Source organism: Kogia breviceps, chromosome 9 (genome assembly GCF_026419965.1).
Source record: "Kogia breviceps isolate mKogBre1 chromosome 9, mKogBre1 haplotype 1, whole genome shotgun sequence".
Lineage (NCBI taxonomy): Eukaryota > Metazoa > Chordata > Mammalia > Artiodactyla > Physeteridae > Kogia > Kogia breviceps.
This window is the reverse complement of record NC_081318.1, coordinates 44,362,454-44,385,336: the sequence shown is the minus strand read 5'-3', so window position 1 is coordinate 44,385,336 and position 22,883 is coordinate 44,362,454. Positions and strand designations below refer to the sequence as shown.

Below are 22,883 nucleotides of genomic sequence, written 5' to 3'. Positions count from 1 at the left end.
GGAAGGGGAGGAGGGGGAGGAGGAAGGAGAAGAGAAGAGCAATGCTGGGCAGGGAAAAATAACAGATGTACAGTTCAGTAGTCTGACAGCCTCACCCAGTACCACATCCTGACCTGCATTCTAGGCATCTCTATTTTTTTTTTTTTTTTTGCGGTACGAGGGACTCTCACTGTTGTGGCCTCTCCCGTTGCGGAGCACAGTCTCCGGACGAGCAGGCTCAGCGGCCATGACTCACGGGCCCAACCGCTCCGCGGTATGTGGGATCTTCCCGGACCGGGTGTCCCCTGCATCCGTAAGCAGACTCTCAACAACTGCACCACCAGGGAAGCCCCTAGGCATCTCTCTGATGATTACCCTGTTAGAACTTATAAAGCAGTGAAAATTATTACTTTTTAAGTTTTTTTATTGGAGTATAATTGCTTTACAATGTTGTGTTAGTTTCTGCTGCACAGCGAAGTGAGTCAGCCCTACACATACACACATCCCCTGCCTCTTGGACCAACCTCCCCTCCCCATTCCACCCAACTAGGCCATGACAGAGCACCAGCTGAGCTCCCTGTGCTATACAGCAGGTTCCCACTAGCTATCTATTTTAAACATGGTAGTATATTTATGTCAAATCTAATCTCCCAGTTCATCCCACCCTCCCCTTCCCCCCATGTCCACACGTCTGTTCTCTACATCTGCCTTTCTATTCCCACCCAGCAAATAGGTTCATCTGTACCATTTTTCTAGATTCCTCATATATGCGTTAACACACAATATTTGTTTAGTGAAAAATCTTTTGCTGCTTATATCCACCTGTTTATGTGAGCCTGGGTTCTTTATGTATTTTGGCACCAGATTGAGAAGTTTCCTGGTCACCGATCCAGGATGATATGCAAGGTGTTGTGGTCACTCCACAGAAGTATGCTGGACCCTTCTCCACCCCAAATAGGTTTGCTGTCAAGACTGATGATGCCACATATGCACTGAGAGGGTAGGGAGAAATTTATTATTCCCATATTGAGGCTTTCTGGGAGAGCAGGTCAGGCACCTAAGGTAGTTCAAAAATAGCTTCAGTAAAGGAAAGGTGAGTGACCCTGGGTTTTATTGTGTTTAGGAGGTAGAACCTGGGTGAATACTCCTGCACACAGGTCAAGGCTTTGTGTGGTTTGAACTTTCCTCTGGTGCCAAGGGAAGGAGTGTGTGGGCCTTCTTATCAGCTTGTCCACAGGTGGGGAGGAAGTGGAAAGTGGAGGTGGGGCTTGAAGGCTGACAGTGGTCAATATAAAAAAATGGAGTCAGATTCTTTATGATCCAGGGCCATCTTTCAAATTCAGCCCCATTTTCTGATTGTGATAAACTCAATGTAGTGACATCTAGTAAGCAGTTAGACAAACAGGAATTCTTTCTCTAGTGGTTATGATTCTGAATCATTCTTCTTACCCATTACCCTTTCTTTATGCCTATAGCATCTGGAGGGGTGTGCAGGCATAGCTCCTTTCCAGAAAGAAAGAGTAAAGTGATTATTACCCAACTGTGAATACACATGGAGTCACCCTTCACTTTGTACCCACATGCCTAGCCCAGGTGAGTGAGAGATGCCTTCTTTGTCCTCCCTCTGTGTTCTATCCTCTGCTTCAGTCTTTTCTACCCCTCTGCTTCTTCCTAAGATAGCAGATTCACTCTCAAGGCCAGCCAGAGAGCCTTGGTGTTGGCCTAATTGTAGAGGGGTGGCTGTAGCTAGTCCTGACTCTGTGTTACTGGATAAGTTTGTAGCCTTTCTGAATGAAACAATTTTAAAAAGACTAGATTTTCTTCTTCTTCCCCCCTCCTCAACCCCCTGACCAGGGATGGAACCCAGGCCCCTTGCGGTAGAAGCATGGAGTCCTAACCACTGGACTACCAGGGAATTCCCCCAAATGACTAGATTTCTCTCCTGCATATATGTATTTTTATCTTTTTTGTCCTTTTTTTCTTATATATGTATTTTTAAAATTATTTATTTTTGGCTGTGTTGGGTCTTTGCTCTCTAGCTGCGGTGAGCAGGGGCTACTCTTCGTTGCGGCGTGCGGGCTTCTCATTGTGGGGGCTTCTCTTGTTGCAGAGCTCGGGCTCTAGGCACGCGGGCTTCAGTAGTTGTAGCTCACAGGCTCAGTAGTTGTGGCTCGTGGGCTTTGTTGCTCCGTGGCCTGTGGGATCTTTCTGGACCAGGGCTCGAACCCGTGTCCCCTGTATTGGCTGGTGGATTCTTAACCACTGTGCCACCAGGGAAGCCTGCTCCTGCTTATCTTGACCAGCTTTTGCAGCATAGCTTTGATGCCATTGTTTTGCTCACAAGGTGTTTTTTTAACTAGTTCTTAACTTACCAATGACCTTTTCCCCACTGGGAAGATGGAGGAAGGAAAAAAATGAGTAAAAGGGAAAGATCACATCCTATTACATACTAGTGAATCATGGCTAGATTAGAGGGTAGACTGCAGAATCTGTCTCCCCCCTTCCCCCCTGCTAACACCAGACTTCAAAGAATTCTGGTCAAGTAGTCAGTAAGCTCCCAAGGGTCCATGTCCACAGTTCTCTGCAGCACAGTGGAAACATTTGAGAAGTCCCGTATTATTATTTCTAATAATTTAAACTGGTATTCTATTTAGTAACTAGTAGGACTAGAGGGAAAATTGCAGACAATGTGCTTTACTTGATGCTTGGAGGGAAAAGGGGAGACATCTAACATAATTGACAAAACCTGTTGGTTGACAAACCAATTGCCATTCCTCCTTCGCTTCCTTGCTCACAGCACTCTGGTTTTGTTCAGGAAGCTTAGGGAGACATCTACTTCAGAGGAGGCTGGTTAGAGAGTCGAGACTCTTTCCTTGCTCTCTGGAGATGAATCTTGATTAGTCTTAAACCAATCGTAGTCATCGTATTTTTCCACTGATAGGTTAGCAATGGTAATGGGATACAGTTTCAGTCAATGAGACATGAGGGGAGGTCTTTAGGAGGGAGGCTTTCTGGAAATGCTTGCTCTTAATAAAGGATACTTGGAAAGATAAAAGATCCCTTTTCTGCCTCAGGGTGGCGCTCCCTCCATGTGGTAGCTGGATCTGGGGGAGCCATGTTGGAATCATGAGGGGGAGCAGTGAAACCCCTGAGGAGGACAGGAGAAGACACCTGAGCCCTTTGAGGATGTTCTAGAGACACTTTATTAACCACTCCTGCAGCTGCTTCCCATCCAGACTTTCTCTTCTGAGAGATAGTATACATCTTTATGGGTTAAGTGATTTTTGAGTTGGGTCTTCTCTCACTCGTAGATAAATGTGATTCCTTACATTTGCACAGTACTTTGCAGATTTCCATCCCTCATAAATTGCTTCACTTGATCCTCATGGAAACTCTGTGGAGGTAGGCAAGACATCTTACAAATAATGAAATTGAGGCTCAGAGAGTAGGGGGATGAGTGGCCCTACAACCAGGGTGGTCTGATTTCTAGTCCAGGGTTTTTCATGAAACCACATGGTGACTCCAGGTGTGTTGTCAAATACTGAAGGTGGGGGAATTTCTTGGAAACTCTTGGGGAGGGAGAGAACACACTGCTGGAAAGATTTCTCCTACTTCACTTTTACCTCAGGTCAACTCAGATGAATTTGGGGGGGGGGGATGTTTTTCTTAATACTGGCCTTTTCTTTATCCCCAACTCAGTGTGTGCCAAGCTAAAGTTAATAGCTTACAAAGCTTAGCCTCCAGGGTTTACTGCTCTTAGAAGATCAGATTCATGCATGAGTCCATCTTTATTTCAGGCTCAGTGAAAACTGGAATTCTTGTTTTAGTGCCCTGCTTTACTTGCCGGATTATGTTTTTAATTTTTCCGCTAACTTCCTGTATAGAAGTGGATAGAAAGAATCTAGTTCTCTGACGTTCATTCAGACCGATCCTGTTTCAGACCCCCCTTCGCTTCCTTCTCCATGTTGTTCCACACCTCCATCCTGGCCTCAGACCTTTTGGATGTTTCTCCTATTATGTCCTTGCCTCTGACTATGTCACGTTCTCTTGTTCCTTGGCTCTCTGTTCTCTCACTGATTCTCCTCTTCTATGTTTCCCTTCTTGCTTTCTCTCTCGCTTCTCTCCTCGCTCCTTTAAAAAAATTCCAATACCTTTCCCTTCCTTCTGGTTGCTGTCTCTCCCCTGCTCACCTCTTCCCCCCATCTTTACCTTTCTGAGCTTTTAGTCTACTGTTGACTCTTCTTGACTGGATTTACAGTTTTTAGACTTGACAAGTCCTCACAAAGTCACCCCCAGAAGTTTAATGGAAATCCTCATTTTAAAATATCAGCTTGATTTTAATTAGTTCTTATGATAATGTTGTCAGTAATGCCAAGAGGTAAATTGCTACAGAAATCCAATTCAAAGAACGTCTGTTAGGATTTAAAGAGACATTATAGAGCACACATACTGTTTGATCAGATATTTAACATTTTAAAAGGAATAACAAGGGAATTCCCTGGTGGTCCAGTGGTTAGAACTCAGTGCTTTCACTGCCGTGGGCCTGAGTTCAATCCCTGGCTGTTCAGCGTGGCCAATAAATAAATAAATAGAAGGAATGACAAGAAATCAAACCACTTGGAAGCACTACAAGGTAAAATGGAAGTGGCGGTCACCACCTGGCCTGTTTCTTCCTACATCTGTCTTCTTTTCCGTTCTGGAATGTCTTCTCTCTCACAGGATCATAGGATTTTAGAATTGGAAGAAGTCTTAGAAATCATCCCCTTCATTTTACAGATGAAGAAACCTAGGCCCAGAAGGTGGCATGCATTGCCCACAGTCAAGTAAGGGAGTGGAAGATTCCTGACTGGAACCAGGTTGACTTTTTTGTTTGTTTGTTTCTGTGTAAAACCTGACATTGTTATTAAAAACCATAAAGAACTACTGAAAAGTACATAGAAGGAAGAAAATGATCACCCCAAATTCAACCACCTATAAACCAGTGTTAGGATGAATTGTATTAATAGGTTTTCTATTTCAATAGAATAAGCTCTATTAGGAATAATGAACATTTCTTTAGTGCTACGTGTAGTTTCTCATTAGATCCTGCATCTAATAAAATCTATAATAATCTAATAATTATCATTTTAAAAAAATTAGCACGTTTTCATCGTACAGAGGACACAGACAATTTGCAAGTCACCTAAATAGTCCGCATAATTGTCTTTTTAAAAAAAATAAGTTGTTGGATTCAATTTAGTCACAATTTATTAGCATTTTTGCATTTCTAGTTATAAATTAGGTTCGCGCCCACATTCTCTCTCTCTCTTGCTATCTTTGCCAGGTTTTGGTACTGGTATTGTTTGCTTCCAAAACGAGTTGAGAAACCTTTGGTGATTTGCTTTCATTAGTCCAAAGTGTCAGTAAATGAGAACACCAATTCTAAGCTAAGAATGCATTAAACTACTCTAATGAATTTCCCGCAGCATCTGAGTCTCTAATGTGGGGTCTTAACCGGCTTAGTCATGCGGGTGGGACCACGTGGGATGTTTGCTATTAAGTATCACTCACAGGTAGCAACTTAAAACTTTCGTCTGGACAACTGTCGGGAGTCTCACAATTCATGTCTCCCCCTTTCTCTGAGTATTAAAAGAAAATCCTGGAAAAAAATCTTGAAGACGGTTTCAGTCATTTTCAACGTAGAATCCAGCCTTGAAACTAATTAAAAAAAAAAAAAAAGTTTTCCTCCCTCCCCAAAGCAGCAAGGGGTAATTGGATCCGTGGCCACGTAGAAACCTCTGGTGGCACTAAATCCGGAGAGTCTCTAGCGACAGGCGAAGACCAGCGGATTTGCCTGGGTAGTAACAGTTTTTCCCTCCCAACTTTGGCCGAAGCCCAGTCCCGAGGAGTTCAAGATTTCTCCCTCGGGGACGGGTCCCCTTTGAACTCGCCAGCCGAAGAAGGCCCGCCTCTTCCCCGGGCGGGCCAGCCCACCAGACCCTGCGGGCCCAGGCGTCTCAGGGCGCAGTAGGCGGGTCCTGGAGCGCGGCCGCGGCTCCTCCCCTCCCTCGGATGTGGCCTGGGGGCGGGAGAGAGGGGGTGGTTGCTGCCGCCCGGGGAGGGTCAGGAGTCTTTTCCACGTTTGCAAACGCCGCTGCGCGCCCAGGCCCGACCCGCACCGCCCGAGCTCCGCGCGCCTCGCCAGCTCTGCGCCGCGCCCCCTCCTTTCCTCGCCGCCCGCGATGGCGGTCAGGGCCCGGGGTTGGCGGCCTCCGCCGCCGCCGCTGCTCCTGCTGCTGCTCTGGGTGACCGGGCAGGCGGCGCCCGTGGCGGGCCTGGGGATGGGCTCCGACACGGAGCTGCAGATCGAGCGGCGCTTCGTGCCCGACGAGTGTCCCCGCACCGTGCGCAGCGGCGACTTCGTGCGCTACCACTACGTGGGAATGTTCCCGGACGGCCAGAAGTTCGACTCCAGGTACTTGCCCGGCGTGCCGGCGCGACCTCCGAGGCTGCAGCGCCCGCTCTCCCAGCTTCCCTGTCTCCGGACAGGCCTTTCCCTCCCGACGGACCTCCCCCAGCTCCGCCCCGCGCTCCTCCCTCTCCTTCTTCCCACCCCAGAGCTTCCCAGACCCTTCATCCCTTCAGCCTGGAGTGCTGGGGGCTGGAGGTGGGGGTGGGGTGCCGCGAGTTTCCCGGCCCTTTTGCTTCCCTGGTCAGCAGGAATCTTGATAGGACCTTGCGCAGCAGCTGGGTCGGGACAGATCACGCCCTCCCTCTCCACCCTGAGCATGAACACAGGCGAAATGGGAGTAAAGCCGTCAGCCCGCAAGCAGACACCAAGAGCAAATGTTGGTGTCCGCCTGCCGGCCTCCCTTTACTGTTCCTTCCGGCAAGGCCCTTGAGTGTCTAGTCAGACATGCCTCTCGAAGGTGATAATGATGATGATGACGAAGGTGATGATAGCAGCCGCTAACATATATGGAGCAATTACAGTGTGCCAGGGTAGTTCTAAGTGCCTTACATATAACGAACTCATTTAATTCTTAACAATTCTCTGAGGTAGGTACTATCATTACCCTCATTTTGCCAGTGAGATAACTTTAGGCCATTGAGGCGAAGAAGCTTGTTTAAGCGGAATCATTTTGAAACCCAGACAATCCAAGACCAGGATTGTGCCTGTTAACTACTGCCCTTCCTTTACTGCCTTACCAAAAACTCCCTGGGCAGGAGGTAGTCCAGAGCAAGTCACTCAGCTTTGACACGGGGCCGTGCACCGTGTCCACAATTTCAGCCCTAAACTCTGCCCCAAGATCACAACACCTCTCCCAGCTTCTCTCCAGTTTAGCTTTAGGGTTGACAAGGCCTCTTCGTCTCCAGCTCCAGGCTGCTCTCCTCCCCAAGACTTTGTTATAATCCTAGGTCTGTGCCCTATAATCTCTTAAGTGAATCACCAGACTAAGTAAAGAGAAATGTTTGTTGAGCATCTGTTTTGTGTTCTAGGCTGGGCTAAGGCTCTATGTGTGTGTGTGTGTGTGTGTTTCTGTGTGTTTCTGTGTGTGTGTGTGTGTGTGTGGTACGCGGGCCTCTCACTGTTGTGGCCTCTCCCGTTGCGGAGCACAGGCTGTGGACGTGCAGGCTCAGCGGCCTAGCCGCTCCATGGCATGTGGGATCCTCCCGGACTGGGGCAGGAACCCGTGTCCCCTGCATTGGCAGGCGGACTCTCAACCACTGCACCACCAGGGAAGCCCTCTCTTGCCTTTTTTGAAATTCCAGACAATGAGTCAGTATAAAAAACCTGGTTAGTATGCCACATGGCACATAGCAAGTGCTGAGAAGTCGTCATTCTCACTATTGTTTCAGTTGCTTCTTTTTTTTTAAAAAAAAAAGCTTTATTGAGATATAATTCACATTCCATACAATTCACCCATTTAAAGCATACAATTCATTATTTTTTACTATATTCACAGAGTTGTGCCATCATCACAAGTCTCTAATTCCAGAACATTTTCATTGTTCCAAAAAAGAAATGTTGGATCCATTAGCGGTCACTCCCTTCCCCTCCAGCTCTAGGTAACCACTAATCTACTTTCTGTCTCTTTTTTTTTTTTTTTTTTTTTGTGGTACGCGGGCCTCTCACTGTTGTGGCCTCTCCCGTTGCGGAGCACAGGCTCCGGACGCACAAGCTCCATGAACATGACTCACGGGTCCAGCTGCTCCGCGGCATGTGGGATCTTCCCGGACCGGGGCACGAACCCGTATCCCTTGCATTGGCAGGCGGATTCTCAACCACTGCGCCACCAGGGAAGCCCTACTTTCTGTCTCTTTATGGAATCATGCAGTTTGCAGCCTTTATGTCTGGCTTCTTTCATGTAGCATAATGTTTTCAAGGTTCATCATGTTGTATGCATCAGTACTTCATTCCTTTTTATGGCTGTATAATATTCCATACCGTACTTTGTTTATTCATTAGTTGGTGGACATTTGAGTTGTTTACACTTTTTGGTTATTATGAATAATGATGTTATGAACATTCCTGTACAGGGTTTTCTGTGGGTGTGTGTTTTCACTTCATTTAAAAAAATTATTTATTTATTTTTGGCTGTGTTGGGTCTTTGTTGCTGTGCACAGGCTTTCTCTAGTTGTGGCGAGTGGGAGCTACTCTTTGTTGTGGTGCGCAGGCTTCTCATTGTGGTGGCTTCTCTTGTTGCGGAGCACGGGCTCTAGGCGTGCGGGCTTCAGTATTTGTGGTATGTGGGCTCAGTAGTTGTGGCTCACGGGCTCTAGAGTGCAGGCTCAGTAGTTGTGGCGCATGGGCTTAGTTGCTCCGTGGCATGTGAGATCTTCCCGGACCAGGGATTGAACTCACGTCCCCTGCACTGACAGGCAGATTTCCAACCACCTGCGCCACCAGGGCAGTCACGTCCTTGTGGTTTTGATTCATGTTTCCCTGATGGCCAGAGATGCTGAACATCTTTTCATGAGTTTATTGGCCATTTGTGTATCTTTAAATTTGCTTCATTAATTAGAAAATAGGTAAGAATTTCCTGCTTGTGCTGATGTTAATAATTCCCATTGGAACAAATTGTCTAATACTTTCTACCCTGTAGGATGGCAGCCACTGTGAGGCAGTGTGGGACAGTGGAAAGAAAACAGAGGCGCTACCATCCATTCAGCAAATGTGTATGCAGTGTCTGACCCTGAAGATGGTATCCCCTCCCTGCCCTTTCGCTTATAGTCCAGACAATTATATAGTGCGATAAGTACAGAAAGAATAATCGCACACACTTCTGTCTCTCACATAGAGTTCACACATAGTTCTTACCATGTGCCTTTACATACAGGAACTGAAATGAATTCTTTTAACCTCACAGTACAGTGAGGGAGTTATCTCATTATGAATAAAGAAACTGAGGCTCAGGGAGTTCAAGTAATTTACCCAAGGTGGAGTAAACTACTAAGTAGTTTAACTACTAAACTAATAAGTGGTGGAGTGGGGCTTTGAATCTAGGCAGTTTAGTGCCAGAGTCTAAAGTTTATGATCTGTAGTCCACCACGTATATGATGGAAGAACGGCAAGGAGCTTTGGAAGCACCCAGAAGGCTAAACTATATGTTTTGTGTGTGTGTGTGTGTGTGTGTGTGTGTGTGTGTGTGTGTGTGTGTGTGTGTGTGTAGGGATTGGGGGGTGGGGGAGGGGTGGTCAAGATGGAGCTCTGGGATAGCAGGAATAAAGCCTGAGGAAGATTAAAATTTACCAGGAGGAGCTGAGGGGTGAGCGCTGGGGAGTAGGGGTCAGAAGAAAGGGTGTGACTGGTAGAGAGAAGAGCATATGCAGAGACCTGGAAGTGAGGGTATGTGAAAGCTGTTCAAAATAGCCTGAGCTTGGAGTGGGAGTAGAGGAGTGACAGAGCAGGTAGGAGGTGAAGGGAGGCCAGAGAGAAAGACAGGGCCAGCTTTTGAGAGCTCTTCTCTGCCTGGCTATGGGGTTAGGTTTTTCGAGGGACAATGGGAAGCCATTGAAGAGTTAATCAGGGGTGTGAGGGATCTGATTTGCATTTTACAAAGGTCCCTTTGGCTGCAGTGTGGACAATGGAATGGTGGGAGCAGGGTACACAGTAGGTGATTCATTAATGTGAGTTTCCTTCTAGGGCCTCTATTCCTTTGGGAATTTATGAAGTATTAGGGTGTTATTTTGCTATTCCTGCACAAAGAGCTTAGGGAAGGAGAAATCCGCATGCTTTGGGATTTGGCTGTTGATCTGGAGGTTTTGCCCAGAAGAAAATGATAGCTGTCGCTCTGACCACGGTCATAAACCACAAAGGGCCTTTCTTTCCACAGAGCATTCTTCCTGCGTCTGTGCCTGGCGCTTGGGGACAGTTGGTATCTTTTCAGCTTATGGGCATTTGCAGTTGCCAGGAGGCCCAGCCCTTCAGCCCTTGGTCACCGGCTTGGACGTGGTTTCATTTTATTTCGGAGCCTCCGTGGGTGTGTTAATATGCTCTGTGGCTGCTGCTACAGATCTAAGAGAAGACAGCAGCTTCCCGCCTGCAGGTTTCTGTGGGGGGCTCCTGCTCTCACTCTCTAGTCCTTGGAAACTCCTTGTCCACCACTCTTGATTCAGCTTTTGAGGAGTTCCATAGCATTTCTAGTAGTAAGGGACTGACATTTAACATGTTCCTGTTATCTTTAGCAGGCAAAACCAGCATCTTGGTCAGTTCATTCATAGTCTCAGGCCTGTCTGCAGGTCTTTAAGGTCTATACATTCAATAAATATTACTGCGTGACCACTACATGCCCTGTTGAGTATATAGAGTTGTAAATGCTCAGACCCAGTGGTGTTCAATCTGTACATGCATCAGAATCACCTGACGTTTATTATACACAGTTCCTGATTAGGTAGGTCTGGGATGGGTCCTGAGAATTTGTGTATCTAACAAGTTCCCAGGTGATGCTGATGCTGTGGTCTAGGACCACATTTTGAGAACCATTGCTGTAAAAGAATCATAGACTCGTAACAGAGGTCAACTTCATTTTACATATTCATTCATTCATTCAACAAATATTTATTGAATACCTACTATTCTAGTTGTTGGGATGTAGCAGAGATAAAACAGACAAAAATCCCTGCCCTCAGGTAAAACTATTTTGTATGATACTCTGATGGTGGATACATGTTATTTTACCTTTGTCCAAACCCATAGAATGTACATCACCAAGAGTGAAACCTGATGGTGGACTTCCCTGCGGTCCAGTGGTTAAGACTCCATGCTTCCGGGCTTTCCTGGTGGTGCAGTTGTTGAGAGTCCGCCTGCCAATGCAGGGGACACGGGTTTGTGCCCCGGTCCGGGAAGATCCCGCATGCCATAGAGCCGCTGGGCCCATGAGCCATGGCCGCTGAGCCTGTGCGTCCAGAGCCTGTGCTCCGCAAGGGAGAGGCCACAACAGTGAGAGGCCCGCGTACCGCAAAAAAAAAAAAAAAAAGACTCCACGCTTCCAATGAAGGGGGGCATGGGTTTGATTCCTGGTTGGGGAACTAAGGTCCCATGTGTCGTGCAGCCAAAATAAATAAATAAACTTTAAAAAAAAAAAGAGTAACCCTGATATAAACTATGGACTTTTGGTGATAATGACATGTCAGTGTAGATTCATTGATTCTAACAAATGTACCCCTCTGATGATGCACTCTGCTGATAATGGAGGAGGCTGTGTGTGTGTGTGTGTGTGTGTGTGTGTGTGTGTGTGTGTGTGTGGCGTCAGGGGGTGTATGGGAAATCTCTGTATCTTCTGTTCCATTTTTTTTGTGAACTCAAAGCTGCTCTAAAAAAACCAAAGTCTATTCAAAAATATCCCTACCCTCAAGCCATGGTAGGAGGAGGGCCCAGAAACCCATTCCAGCTGGCTTAAGAAGAAAGGAAGGGAATTTATTGGAAAGATCTCCAGTTCCTCCTGAGGATCCAGAATCGTGAATGGAAGTGACTTTCTGGATCTCTCTGAGGGATTGCAGAGGGGCCGCATTTTCCCCTTCCCTGAAAGAGAGATCCAGCAGGCTTTCCATGCCACATATATGACCTCTTGGGTCCAGTAATGCTGACTCACTGGAATCTGTCTCAATTCCACATTCCCAGGATCTCTCCCATTTGATTGGTCCCATTTGCGTCAGGTTCCCGCCCCCCCCCCCCCCCCCCCCGCCACGTGGGTGTTTAAGTCATGTGTTAAGAGAAAGGGCATTGCGGCTCATCCCTTCTGCAGGACTGGATCTCAGAGAGCCGGTGGGCTGAGCAGTACCTCGGACAGTGTCAGGGTGGACCTGAAGGATTAAGTGGCGGCAGAAGGACTCAGGTTAGGACTTGCTCACTTAGGCGGGAAGCATTTAAATTGTTGATCTGCATGGTAAGCCTTTCTACAGAAAAGCCCTGTAAAGAAAGAGAAGCTTCCCAGTGCAGTTCTGCCAACTTTAGGAAAAGTTCTTCTTTTATCGGCAGGCTAACCTAATGCCCCCTTTGAAGACTTAAAGGCACTGCTTTTTTAAAATATTTATTTACTGATTGATTTTTATTTATTTATTTTTGGCTGCGTTTGATTTTCGTTGCTGCTTGCAGGCTTTCTCAAGTTGCGGTGAGGGGGGGCTACTCTTGGTTGCGGTGTGCGGGCTTCTCATTTGCGGTGGCTTCTCTTGTTGTGGAGCATGGGCTCTAGGCGCATGGGCTTCAGTATTCGTGGCACGCGGGCTCTAGAGAGCGGGCTTCAGTAGTTGTGGTGCACAGGCTTAGTTGCTCTGCGGCATGGGGGATCTTCCCAGACCAGGGATCGAACCCATGTCTCCTGCATTGGCAGACGGATTTTTTTTTTTTTTTTTTTTTGCGGTACACGGGCCTCTCACTGTTGTGGCCTCTCCCGTTGCAGGGCACAGGCTCCGGACGCACAGGCTCAGCGGCCATGGCTCACGGGCCTAGCTGCTCCGCGGCATGTGGGATCTTCCCGGACCAGGACACGGACCCGTGTCGCCTGCATTGACAGGCGGACTCTCAACCACTGTGCCACCAGGGAGGCCCGGCAGACGGATTCTTAACCACTGCCTTAATGGCATTGCTTTTAATTTTCATTTGTGGGTTATTGCAAGTAACTATACATTCATATTGATTATTTAAGTTGGCTATATTTTGCTGGGCTGAGAGCTTGTGTAAAATAAGAATTATTTATAGAGAGCTGACATTTTAACTTGTGCAGTTGCTTAAGAGCAAAAATCCACAATAGCAATGTAACGATTTTACTTTCCTTTGCAAAACTTTTCTTTTAATGATACTTTAATGCACCAAAGACCATCCAAGCCAGCCGCTTGCATGTCAGGGTCTGACCCTCCGTGGCGGTGTGAATAGATGTGTTCTCTCCTTTCCTTCCTCTGCACTCCTACTCGCTCCTCTTTTCTCCCTCACCTTCTCTCTCTTCCTCTCATTTTGCCATCTGAGTAGCAGACAGGTAGTCTGCCAGATCATAAATGGCTTGCCTTTCCCCCCTGCCAGGGCTCATTAGCTGCTGGTAGAAGTGGTTGTTTGAGGAAGATACTCTTGGGCAAAGGGTCTGGGAAGCCCAGAGTCACCTTTGGGAGCAAGAGGTGTGAGGAGGGAGGTGGGAGGCAGAAACATCAGACTTGGCCTCCCTCCCTTGAGTTGGGCCCAAGCTCAGCAGTGGAATTCAGCCTGGGGAGTGTGTTGAATCTCACCTGTGTCATCCCAGGGCTAGGCATCCAACTAGGAGGTGAGTTTCTGCTTTTGCGCATTTCATGAATGTTCTTCTAGTCTCACTCACCAAGGGCTTTGGCAAGGACCACAGTCCTCATGTCAAGCACGTCCCATGTAAGCCAGCCATCTGACCAACTTTGAGACACCAGAAGGCGGTTCCCATGCCCAATCGACTGTCTCTTTATTAACTTGCTTCCCTCCTGTTATGAATTCTCAAAATATGGCAGTCTCTTTAATGTTCAAAAGAAATTGATTCAGTCTAGCAATTGTATAGCAATGTGAATATAGTTAATAATACTGTATTGTATACTTGACATTTGCTAAGAATGTAATTCTTAAGTGTCCTTACTACAAAAAGAAAAAGAAAATGGTAACTATGTGAGGTGATGGATATGTTAATTAGCTTGATTGTGACAATTATTTCACGATGTATCAAAACATCAAGTTATACACCTTAAATATACGCACTTTTTATTTGTCCATTATACCTCAATAAAGGTGCAAGGGGGAGTAATGTATTCAGTTATTATTTGTCTAAACTGAGTCTAAAATTGGCATTTAGAGCAAGCTGTCTTTTCCTTTCATAGTTGATCAGAGCTTCAGCTCTGCTAACCATAGGGCCATTCTCTCTCCCCTTTGTAATGGCCATTTTAACTTCATTTCTGCTTCTGAGATCAGAATAATTTCAGCAACAAGTAGTATACATGCATGTCAATTTTTGGCAAAATGTTTTAAAATTTAATTTTTAAAGCAATACAGATGCACAGAGTTTTAAAAGCAGTTAAATAATTCCATAAAGCTTAAAATTATAGTTACCAAGCTGCTAAGAGTGGGAAGGGGCTCTGGGATGAGGTGTAGCTGTTCTGAATTCGGACTTTGATGCTTCAGGTTTCCTTCTGCCCTGCGGCCTCTGCAGGCTCTAGGAGGCGCACGGTGTCCACCCTTGACCAGATCCCCTTTTGCATACACCTAGATTCTGTTTCTTCCCTTGTAGGTTAGTTTCTGCCCCTCCATTCCCTTTCCATCTTCCAAAATGTTGCCATTTCTAGACAGCAAGGGTCTCCGCTCTGGTTTTCTCAGTCCTCTTTTAAAAAACAGCTTAGGAGCTTGGCTAGGAATGGGCTTTGGGGGCTCTCGAGAATTGAGTGTGTTCAGTTTGCCATATGCTCTTTTTAAAGTTCATCCTCACTGCAGGTTGGAACCTGCATTTAGAAGTAGAGCCGCAGTATTTATGCTTTAAGAATGCAGCCACAGGGGTAGTTACCTATCCTGAGGAATAAGCGCAAGACAGTGTATGCTTGTTTGTAGCAGATGAGTGAGTTGAATTTGAGTGAGTTGAATATGATGGGTGTTACGTGATGTCTCCTGTCGTAGTGGTCCTTGAGCTGATCAGCTGGAAGAGCATCATTGGAGGATGCTGCAGCCACCTCCCATACCCCCCCTTGAGGCAGAGGAAGGTAGACATGTCAGGGGCAGCAATCAAAGGGTCTACAGCAGTGAATGAGCAGCGGAGAAAAAATAAGCTGGTGGAGAGGAAAGGGGGTGTTGGATGTGCTGGATAATTTCCATTTCCCTTTCTAGGTCCGCTCTACCCCTGTTCCACTTGCTTTTTGCTCTGGGAGGTTGACCTATATGGACTACCTGTGCATAGTGCGAGTTATATCAGTGACCTCCTTGTAGTCCGGCTTGTGGTTGGGTTCAGCCCTGGGGCATCAGCAGGAGATCAGAGGGAGGGAGGAGAGTGTGGTGGAGATATTTATTCCTCTGGCTCCCTGCCTATAGAGTCTGTGTCCCTAGACCAGAGGTCCTAGCTTAGTTTCTGTCAGGTGCTCTGAACTCCCTCTCTATTCCTGGATCCTTCAGGTCTGGTGTGACAACAGCACTCCCTTCTTGTCCCCAGAGGTACTGCATTGTCCCTTAATTGTTTCTCTGCACCCTGCACACAGCCCCTTTATTAAAGTGTCCTGGAGCTGCCTAGTTTGCACCTGTCATCTCTTTCCTGCAGGACCTTGATTGGGACATCTGCAAATCAGCCCAATACTGGGACAGGCTGATAAGGGCTAGTTCCAGTGCTTGCAGAAATAATTTTCATGACCAGCTCCTGGCTGGACCCCACGTATGCCTTCCTCTTTTTTTTTTTTTTTTTTTTTTTTTCGGTATGCGGGCCTCTCACTGTTGTGGCCTCTCCCGTTGCGGAGCACAGGCTCCGGACGCGCAGGCGCAGCGGCCATGGCTCACGGGCTCAGCTGCTCCGCGGCATGTGGGACCTTCCCGGACCAGGGCACGAACCCGTGTCTCCTGCATCAGCAGGCGGATTCTCAACCACTGCGCCACCAGGGAAGCCCTGGACCCCACGTATGAATTTGTTCCAGTAGCTACTGATCAGCACAGACTTGCTGAGAACTTTATTTTTCCAGATGGTCAGAGTTTTCAGCTGTAGACAAAACTGGCCTTGCTTGTTAGTTTCTCATGTATGTAAATTATACATTTTCTTTTGGAAAGGTGTTTTTTTCTTTCTAGCATGTTGCTTAGGCAGTCATCAAATGAATAAATTAATGCTGCGAGGCCATACCGGTTTTTTTTACATCATCTAGGGAGGCCCTGTGCATGAAGGATTAAGAGTCTGATAGTCCTGGGTTCTAGCTTTTTTTCCCACTTGGCTAACTTTGTGAGCTTGGGAAATTTTTTCACTTCCCAGGCGGCTTAGTATCAGCACTTACCTTCAGGTGTTGTATGAGGATTAAATGAGGTAGCATATAGAAAACCTTAGGTTACCCCTGTGCCTGACACATAATAAACGCTCTCTAAATAGTAGTTATTATTAAAAACTCTCATTAAGTTTGGGTTCTGTGGATGAAAAATATAAAGTTCCGTGCCTGGGAAGTCTTCCAAGCCTGAATTCTGGTCCATAAATCCTCCAGTCTGATGATGGTTCAGGGTGTTGCAAAGCCCCAGCCGAGTGAAACTGAAGAGCTGGCATTCCCCAGGGTGGGTTTCGGTCCCCCGGAGACAGAGGGTGGAGTCGTAGAGCCAGACTTCGGCACAAAGCTGATTGTGTGCTTTTGTTCTCTGGCTTGTCAGCCAGAACTTGGACATTTGCTTTCTGTTCACTGACCTTGGAGAAAGGAAGGCTGCGAAATGGACTGTAAAACTAGGAGGAGAAAGGGAAGGAGAGGGCAGGTCTGAGGAAGATGACCTGACAGGTGGTGAGGTGGACTGTGTTGCTCTCCCAAGCTGTTCATTAAGGAAAATGAGGAAAATGTAGAAGTAATTTACCAAGTTACTTGGTAGGTAACTTACACCAAGTTACCTACCAAGGGCACGTAAATTCCAACAGCCCTTAACGTTTTATTACACAAATACAGTCATCTCTCGGTATCCAATGGGGAATTGGTTCCAGGACCCCTTTGGATACCAAAATCTTCAGATACTCAAGTCCCTTATATAAAACGGTGTAGTATTTGCATATAACCAAGGCACATCCTCCTGCATACTTTAAATCATCCACTAGATTACTTCTGATACCTAATACAATGTAAATGCTATGTAAATAGTTGCCGGTGTTCAGCAAATTCAGGTTTTTGCTTTTTGGAACTATCTGAAATTTGAAAAAATATTTTCAATTTTTCCAGTTGGTCGAATCCATGAAGTGAAACCTGTAAACATGTATTCCATGATCATTTTGAAATTAAGAAAGAATTAAAGAGAAGACAAATCGTCACCTGAAATCTACCCATAGATTACTATTGGTAATATTTTCACGTGTCACCTTGTGGATTTTTCACATGCATCGATATATGTAAATTCAAAATGGGATTATTTTATATGTGGCTCTGTAACCTACACTTTTCTCTTCATGTGTATGTCCTTCTATGCCAATGAATAGAAATGTTAAAATTTTTTTATTGAAGTATAATTGACATATAGTATTATATTAGTTTTAGGTGTACAACATAATGATTTGATATTTGTATATATTGCAAAATGATCACCACAGTAAGTGTAGTTAACATCCATCACCATGCATAGTTACAAAAAATTTTTTTCTTGTGATGGTAACTTTTTTTTTTTGGCTGTGTTAGGTCTTCACTGCTGCATGCGGGCTTTCTCTAGTTGTGGCGAGTGGGGGCTACTCTTCCTTGAGGTTCGCGGGCTTCTCATTGTTGTGGCTTCTCTTGCTGTGGAGGACAGGCTCTAGGCACGTGGGCTTCAGTAGTTGTGGCTCACGGACTCTAAAGTGCAGGCTTAGTAGTTGTGGCGCACGGACTTAGTTGCTCTGTGGCATGTGGGATCTTCCCCAGCCAGGTCTCGAACACGTATCCCCTGCATTGGCAGGTGTATTATTTTTTCTTTAACATTTTTATTGGAGTATAATTTCTTTACAATGATGTGTTAGTTTCTGCTTTATAACAAAGTGAGTCAGCTCTACATATACATATATCCCCATATCTCTTCCCTCTTGTGTCTCCCTCCCTCCCACCCTCCCTATCCTACCCCTCTAGGTGGTCACAAAGCACCAAGTTGATCTCCCTATGCTATGTGGCTGCTTCCCACTAGCTATCCATTTTACATTTGGTAGTATATGGAAGTCCATGCTACTCTCTCACTTCGTCCCAGTTTACCCTTCCCCCTCCCCGTGTCCTCAAGTCCATTCTCTACGACTGTGTCTTTATTCCTGTCCTGCCCGTAGGTTCTTCAGAACCTTTTTTTTTTTTTTTAGATTCCATATATGTGTGTTAGCATATGGTATTTGTTTTTCTCTTTCTGACTTACTTCACTCTGTATGACAGACTCTAGGTCCATCCACCGCACTACAAATGACTCAATTTCATTTCTTTTTATGGCTGAGTAATATTCCATTGTATATATGTACCGCATATGCTTTATCCATTCATCTGTCGATGGACACTTAGTTTGCTTCCATGTTCTGGCTATTGTAAACAGAGCTGCAATGAACATTGTGGTACACGACGCTTTTTGAATTATGGTTTTCTCAGGGTGTATGCCCAGTAGGGGGATTGCTGGGTCATATGGTAGTTCTATTTTTAGTTTCTCCATAGTGGCTGTATCAATTAAGGCAGGTGGATTCTTAACCACTGTGCCACCAGGGCAGTCCCAATGATAACTTTTAAGATTTACTTTCTTGGCAACTTTGAATATACAACACAATATTATTATTATTTTTTAAAATTAATTAATTTATTGATTTTGATCTTTGTCTGTGTTGGGTCTCTGTTGCTGTGCGCAGGCTTTCTCTAGTTGCGGCAAGTGGGGGCTACTCTTCATTGCAGTGTGCAGGCTTCTCATTGCGGTGGCTTCTCTTGTTGCAGAGCACGGGCTCTAGGCACACGGGCTTCAGTAGTTGTGGCACTCGGGCTCAGTAGTTGTGGCTCGCAGGCTGTAGAGTGCAGGCTCAGCAGTTGTGGCACATGGGCTTAGTTGCTCCGCAGCATGTGGGATCTTCCCGGGCGCGCGGGCTTTCTCTCGCTGTGGTGAGCGGGGGCTACTCTTCGTTGCGGTGTGCTGGCTTCTCATTGCGGTGGCTTCTCTTGTTGCTGAGCACAGGCTCTAGGTGCGCAGGCTTCAGTAGTTGTGGCATGTGGGCTCAGTAGTTGTGGCTCGCGGGCTCTAGAGCGCAGGCTCAGTAGTTGTGGCGCATGGGTTTAGTTGCTCCACGGCATGTGGGATCTTCCCTGACCAGGGCTCAAACCCGTGTCCCCTGCATCGGCAGGCGGATTCTCAACCACTGCGCCACCAGGGAAGCCCCTGGCAGGTGGATTCTTAACGACTCTGCCACCAGGGAAGCCCTGCAACACAATATTATTAACCATAGTCACCATTAACTATATTCACTATACAGTATTATTAACTATAGTCATGTACAGTAATGCTATACATTACATCCCTATAGCAGAAATCTGTTATTTTTAAATGGCCATAGAGCATTTTATTATATGTCCTTGCCTTATATGCAATCAGTGCCATACTCTTGACCTTCTAAGTTATTTCCAGTGTTTAGTTATTATAAACGAAGCTCTGTAGTCATTTTCTTAAACACAGTGTCTAAAAGTCTGTAGGTGTCTCTGCCAGTATGTAAGGTAGTTGTAGGCAAAGTCCATGCCTTGGACTTTTTTATATCCCCCAAAGCCCCTAGCACAGTATCCTAATTGGCACCACCTTGTTGTTGCTAAGTTTTTGTTTGTTTGTTTTTGTTTTTTGCGGTACGTGGGCCTCTCACTGTTGCAGCCTCTCCTGTTGCGGAGCACGGGCTCCAGACGCACAGGCTCAGTGGCCATGGCTCACGGGCCCAGCCGCTCCACGGCATGTGGGATCTTCCCGGACCGGGGCACGAACCCGTGTCCCCTGCATCGGCAGGCGGACTCTCAACCACTGTGCCACCAGGGAAGCCCTGTTGCTAAGTTTGACTTGGAAGAGGATGAGAGCTTGGATCATAGCCATGATTCCATTATTTATTTTCCTACTTAAGGCCATCACCAGTCAGCCTTTAAAACACATGTATTAGTGATTTCAAGACTGCATCAGACTTTCTATCACTTGTAATAATTATGTATAGTAATATTGGCATAACCCTTAGGTTTTCAGAGTACTTTTCACATTGTTATATGGTACGGATCTTGTGATGGCTATAATTATCACTCACATTTTGCAGTGGAGGAAACTGAGATTAAGAGAGTTTAAGTGTACTTCCTGCTACACCATGCTGCCTCTTTGTTTAACTTATTGACTTAAAGGGAAAAAAAAGAAAATTAGTGTTAATTTGCACATGAGTATCTGTGATCTTGCTGTTAGGTACCAATCACATAGAAATGGAGTAAATAATATTTTTTTAATGGAAGAATTGGTAGATATTTCACAACAAACAACATATATTTTTTTCTAGAGAGAGTTATGCTGATGCTTATCTGACTAGATTTGCTGGCAGTATTCAAGGTAATTAAAAAATTCCAACCCTGCAAGTACTGTCCAATGAAGATATTTCCTGCATCAGTAACTCCTCTGTGGGCTTTTTACTTTGCAGTGACCTCACTCTGTCCATGTGTACATTTTTATAGGTTAGTTTCACTAAGGGAAGGATTATTTATACTTTCCCTTCTCTTTCCCTACCTTTTGGGTCTTCAGCTATGACAGAGACTCCACTTTCAACGTGTTTGTGGGAAAAGGACAACTGATTGCAGGAATGGACCAAGCTCTGGTCGGGATGTGTGTAAATGAGAGGCGTTTTGTGAAGATCCCCCCAAAGCTGGCCTACGGAAGTGAAGGAGTTTGTAAGTGTTTGTTCTGTGCTTGTGAACACATCTGCCAAAACCACCAGAACATTTGCAGGCTCTTCAATCAGGCAGACTAGAGTCTTTGGAAGCTTTGGGTAGGGGAAAATGAGAAGCTGTGAGCATACACACACAGCTAAAATTTCATCTTAAAAGTTTATTTATTCTAGATATGAAAGAAGTGTTATTAACACAGGTGTACTGAATGTTATCCTTGCTGAGAGGAAATTTTTGTGTTTTTTCTCTTTTCTTTAAATTTCATTTGGAGGGAGTTCCCTGGTGGCCTAGTGGTTAGGATTCTGGGCTTTCAATTCCATGGCCTGGGTTCAATCCCTGGTCAGGGGACTGAGATCCCGCAAGCCACAGGGTGCGGCCAAAAATTTTTTTTTTCATTTGGAAAAAAGAAGGAGGGAACGTGGCTCATTTTGGAATTGTATGTGACCTCTCGAGCCCTTTTGGCTTCCATTCACCTTGGCAGCATCCTAGGTGTTTATTTGGCCCAAAAGGCAGCAGCTTCTCAGTGTGAACTCTCTTTATTTTCTAGCTGGTGTGATTCCCCCAGATTCAGTGCTTCATTTTGATGTACTTCTGATGGATATTTGGAATTCGGAAGATCAGGTTCAGATTCACACTTACTTCAAGCCCCCCAGTTGCCCTCGGACCATCCAGGTGTCTGATTTTGTTAGGTACCACTACAATGGAACGTTCTTGGATGGGACACTGTTTGATTCAAGGTAAGTCCCACCATTCATGGTAGTATCATTGAAATGCCCCTTAGTTCCTTCTCTCTCATCTGCTTTTTTATGCCCATGGAGAAATCAGAAAAGGGATTCATTCCCAACTTCTCTGTGATTGGGAACAAAGATGTATACATGCTTTTTCTCAAGGGATGGATATGAGTTCATTGGTAGCTGAGTTTTGGGTAACAAAAACCTTTTGAAGGATGAATTGGAAATGCCCTCATGGTATGGAACTTTTCCCCTTTCTCATTGGTTTTCAGTCACAATCGCATGAAAACATATGACACATATGTGGGAATTGGCTGGCTGATTCCTGGAATGGACAAAGGGCTGTTGGGGATGTGTGTGGGAGAAAAGCGCATCATCACCATTCCTCCTTTTCTGGCCTATGGAGAAGATGGAGATGGTAAGTCCTTCTCATTCGTCGAGCCACTCTCATCTGTCTTTATTTCTTTTGCAGTGGTTAATTTAACTTACTTTGTGAAACCCACCAGAGCTTTTGGTCTAGACTTGCAGTGTCCAATATGGTAGCCAGTAGCTACGTATAGCTATTTACATTTACATTAGGTTAAATAAAACTTTAAATTCTGTACCTTGGTCACACTGTCACAGTTCATGTACTTAAGAGCCACTTGTTGCCAAGGGCTGCTATACTGGACAGAGCAGATACAGAGCATTTCCATCACTGCAGAAAGTTCTATTTGGACGGTTGCTAGTCTAGATCATTTGCTGTCTGATGAGTAAGTTGCAGAAATCTCCACCTATTAATGGTCTTTTTTTTTTTTCCACCTAGCACTATTTTATTTTATTTAAAAAATTTTTTTATTTGACTATAGTTGCTTTATAATGTTGTGTTAGTTTCTACTGTACAGCAAAGTGAATCAGCTATGTGTATACATATATCCCCTCTTTTTTGGATTTCCTTCCCATTTAGGTCACCACAGAGTATTGAGTAGAGTTCCCTGTGCTATACAGTAGGTTCTCATTAGTTACCTATTTTATACATAGTATCAGTAGAGTATATATGTCAATCCCAATCTCCCAATGCATCCCACCCTCATTGTTGTGTTTTTTTTTTTTTTTTTTTTTTGCGGTACACGGGCCTCTCACTGTTGTGGCCTTGCCTCTTGCAGAGCAGAGGCTCCGGACGCGCAGGCTCAG

General features: G+C 45.5%; 1 protein-coding gene across 1 annotated transcript in view; it reads left to right on the top strand.

The window, feature by feature from the left end:
• Positions 1-5,931: 5,931 nt before the first annotated feature.
• The window catches only part of FKBP9 (FKBP prolyl isomerase 9), a 53,313-nt gene continuing 36,361 nt past the window's right edge, over positions 5,932-22,883 (top strand). The window contains exons 1-4 of the mRNA XM_059074648.2: positions 5,932-6,433; positions 20,837-20,982; positions 21,527-21,716; positions 21,983-22,128. Of these exons, the coding sequence (XP_058930631.1) occupies positions 6,201-6,433; positions 20,837-20,982; positions 21,527-21,716; positions 21,983-22,128 (715 nt within the window). The 5' untranslated portion in view covers positions 5,932-6,200. The remainder of the gene's footprint in view (positions 6,434-20,836; positions 20,983-21,526; positions 21,717-21,982; positions 22,129-22,883) is intronic.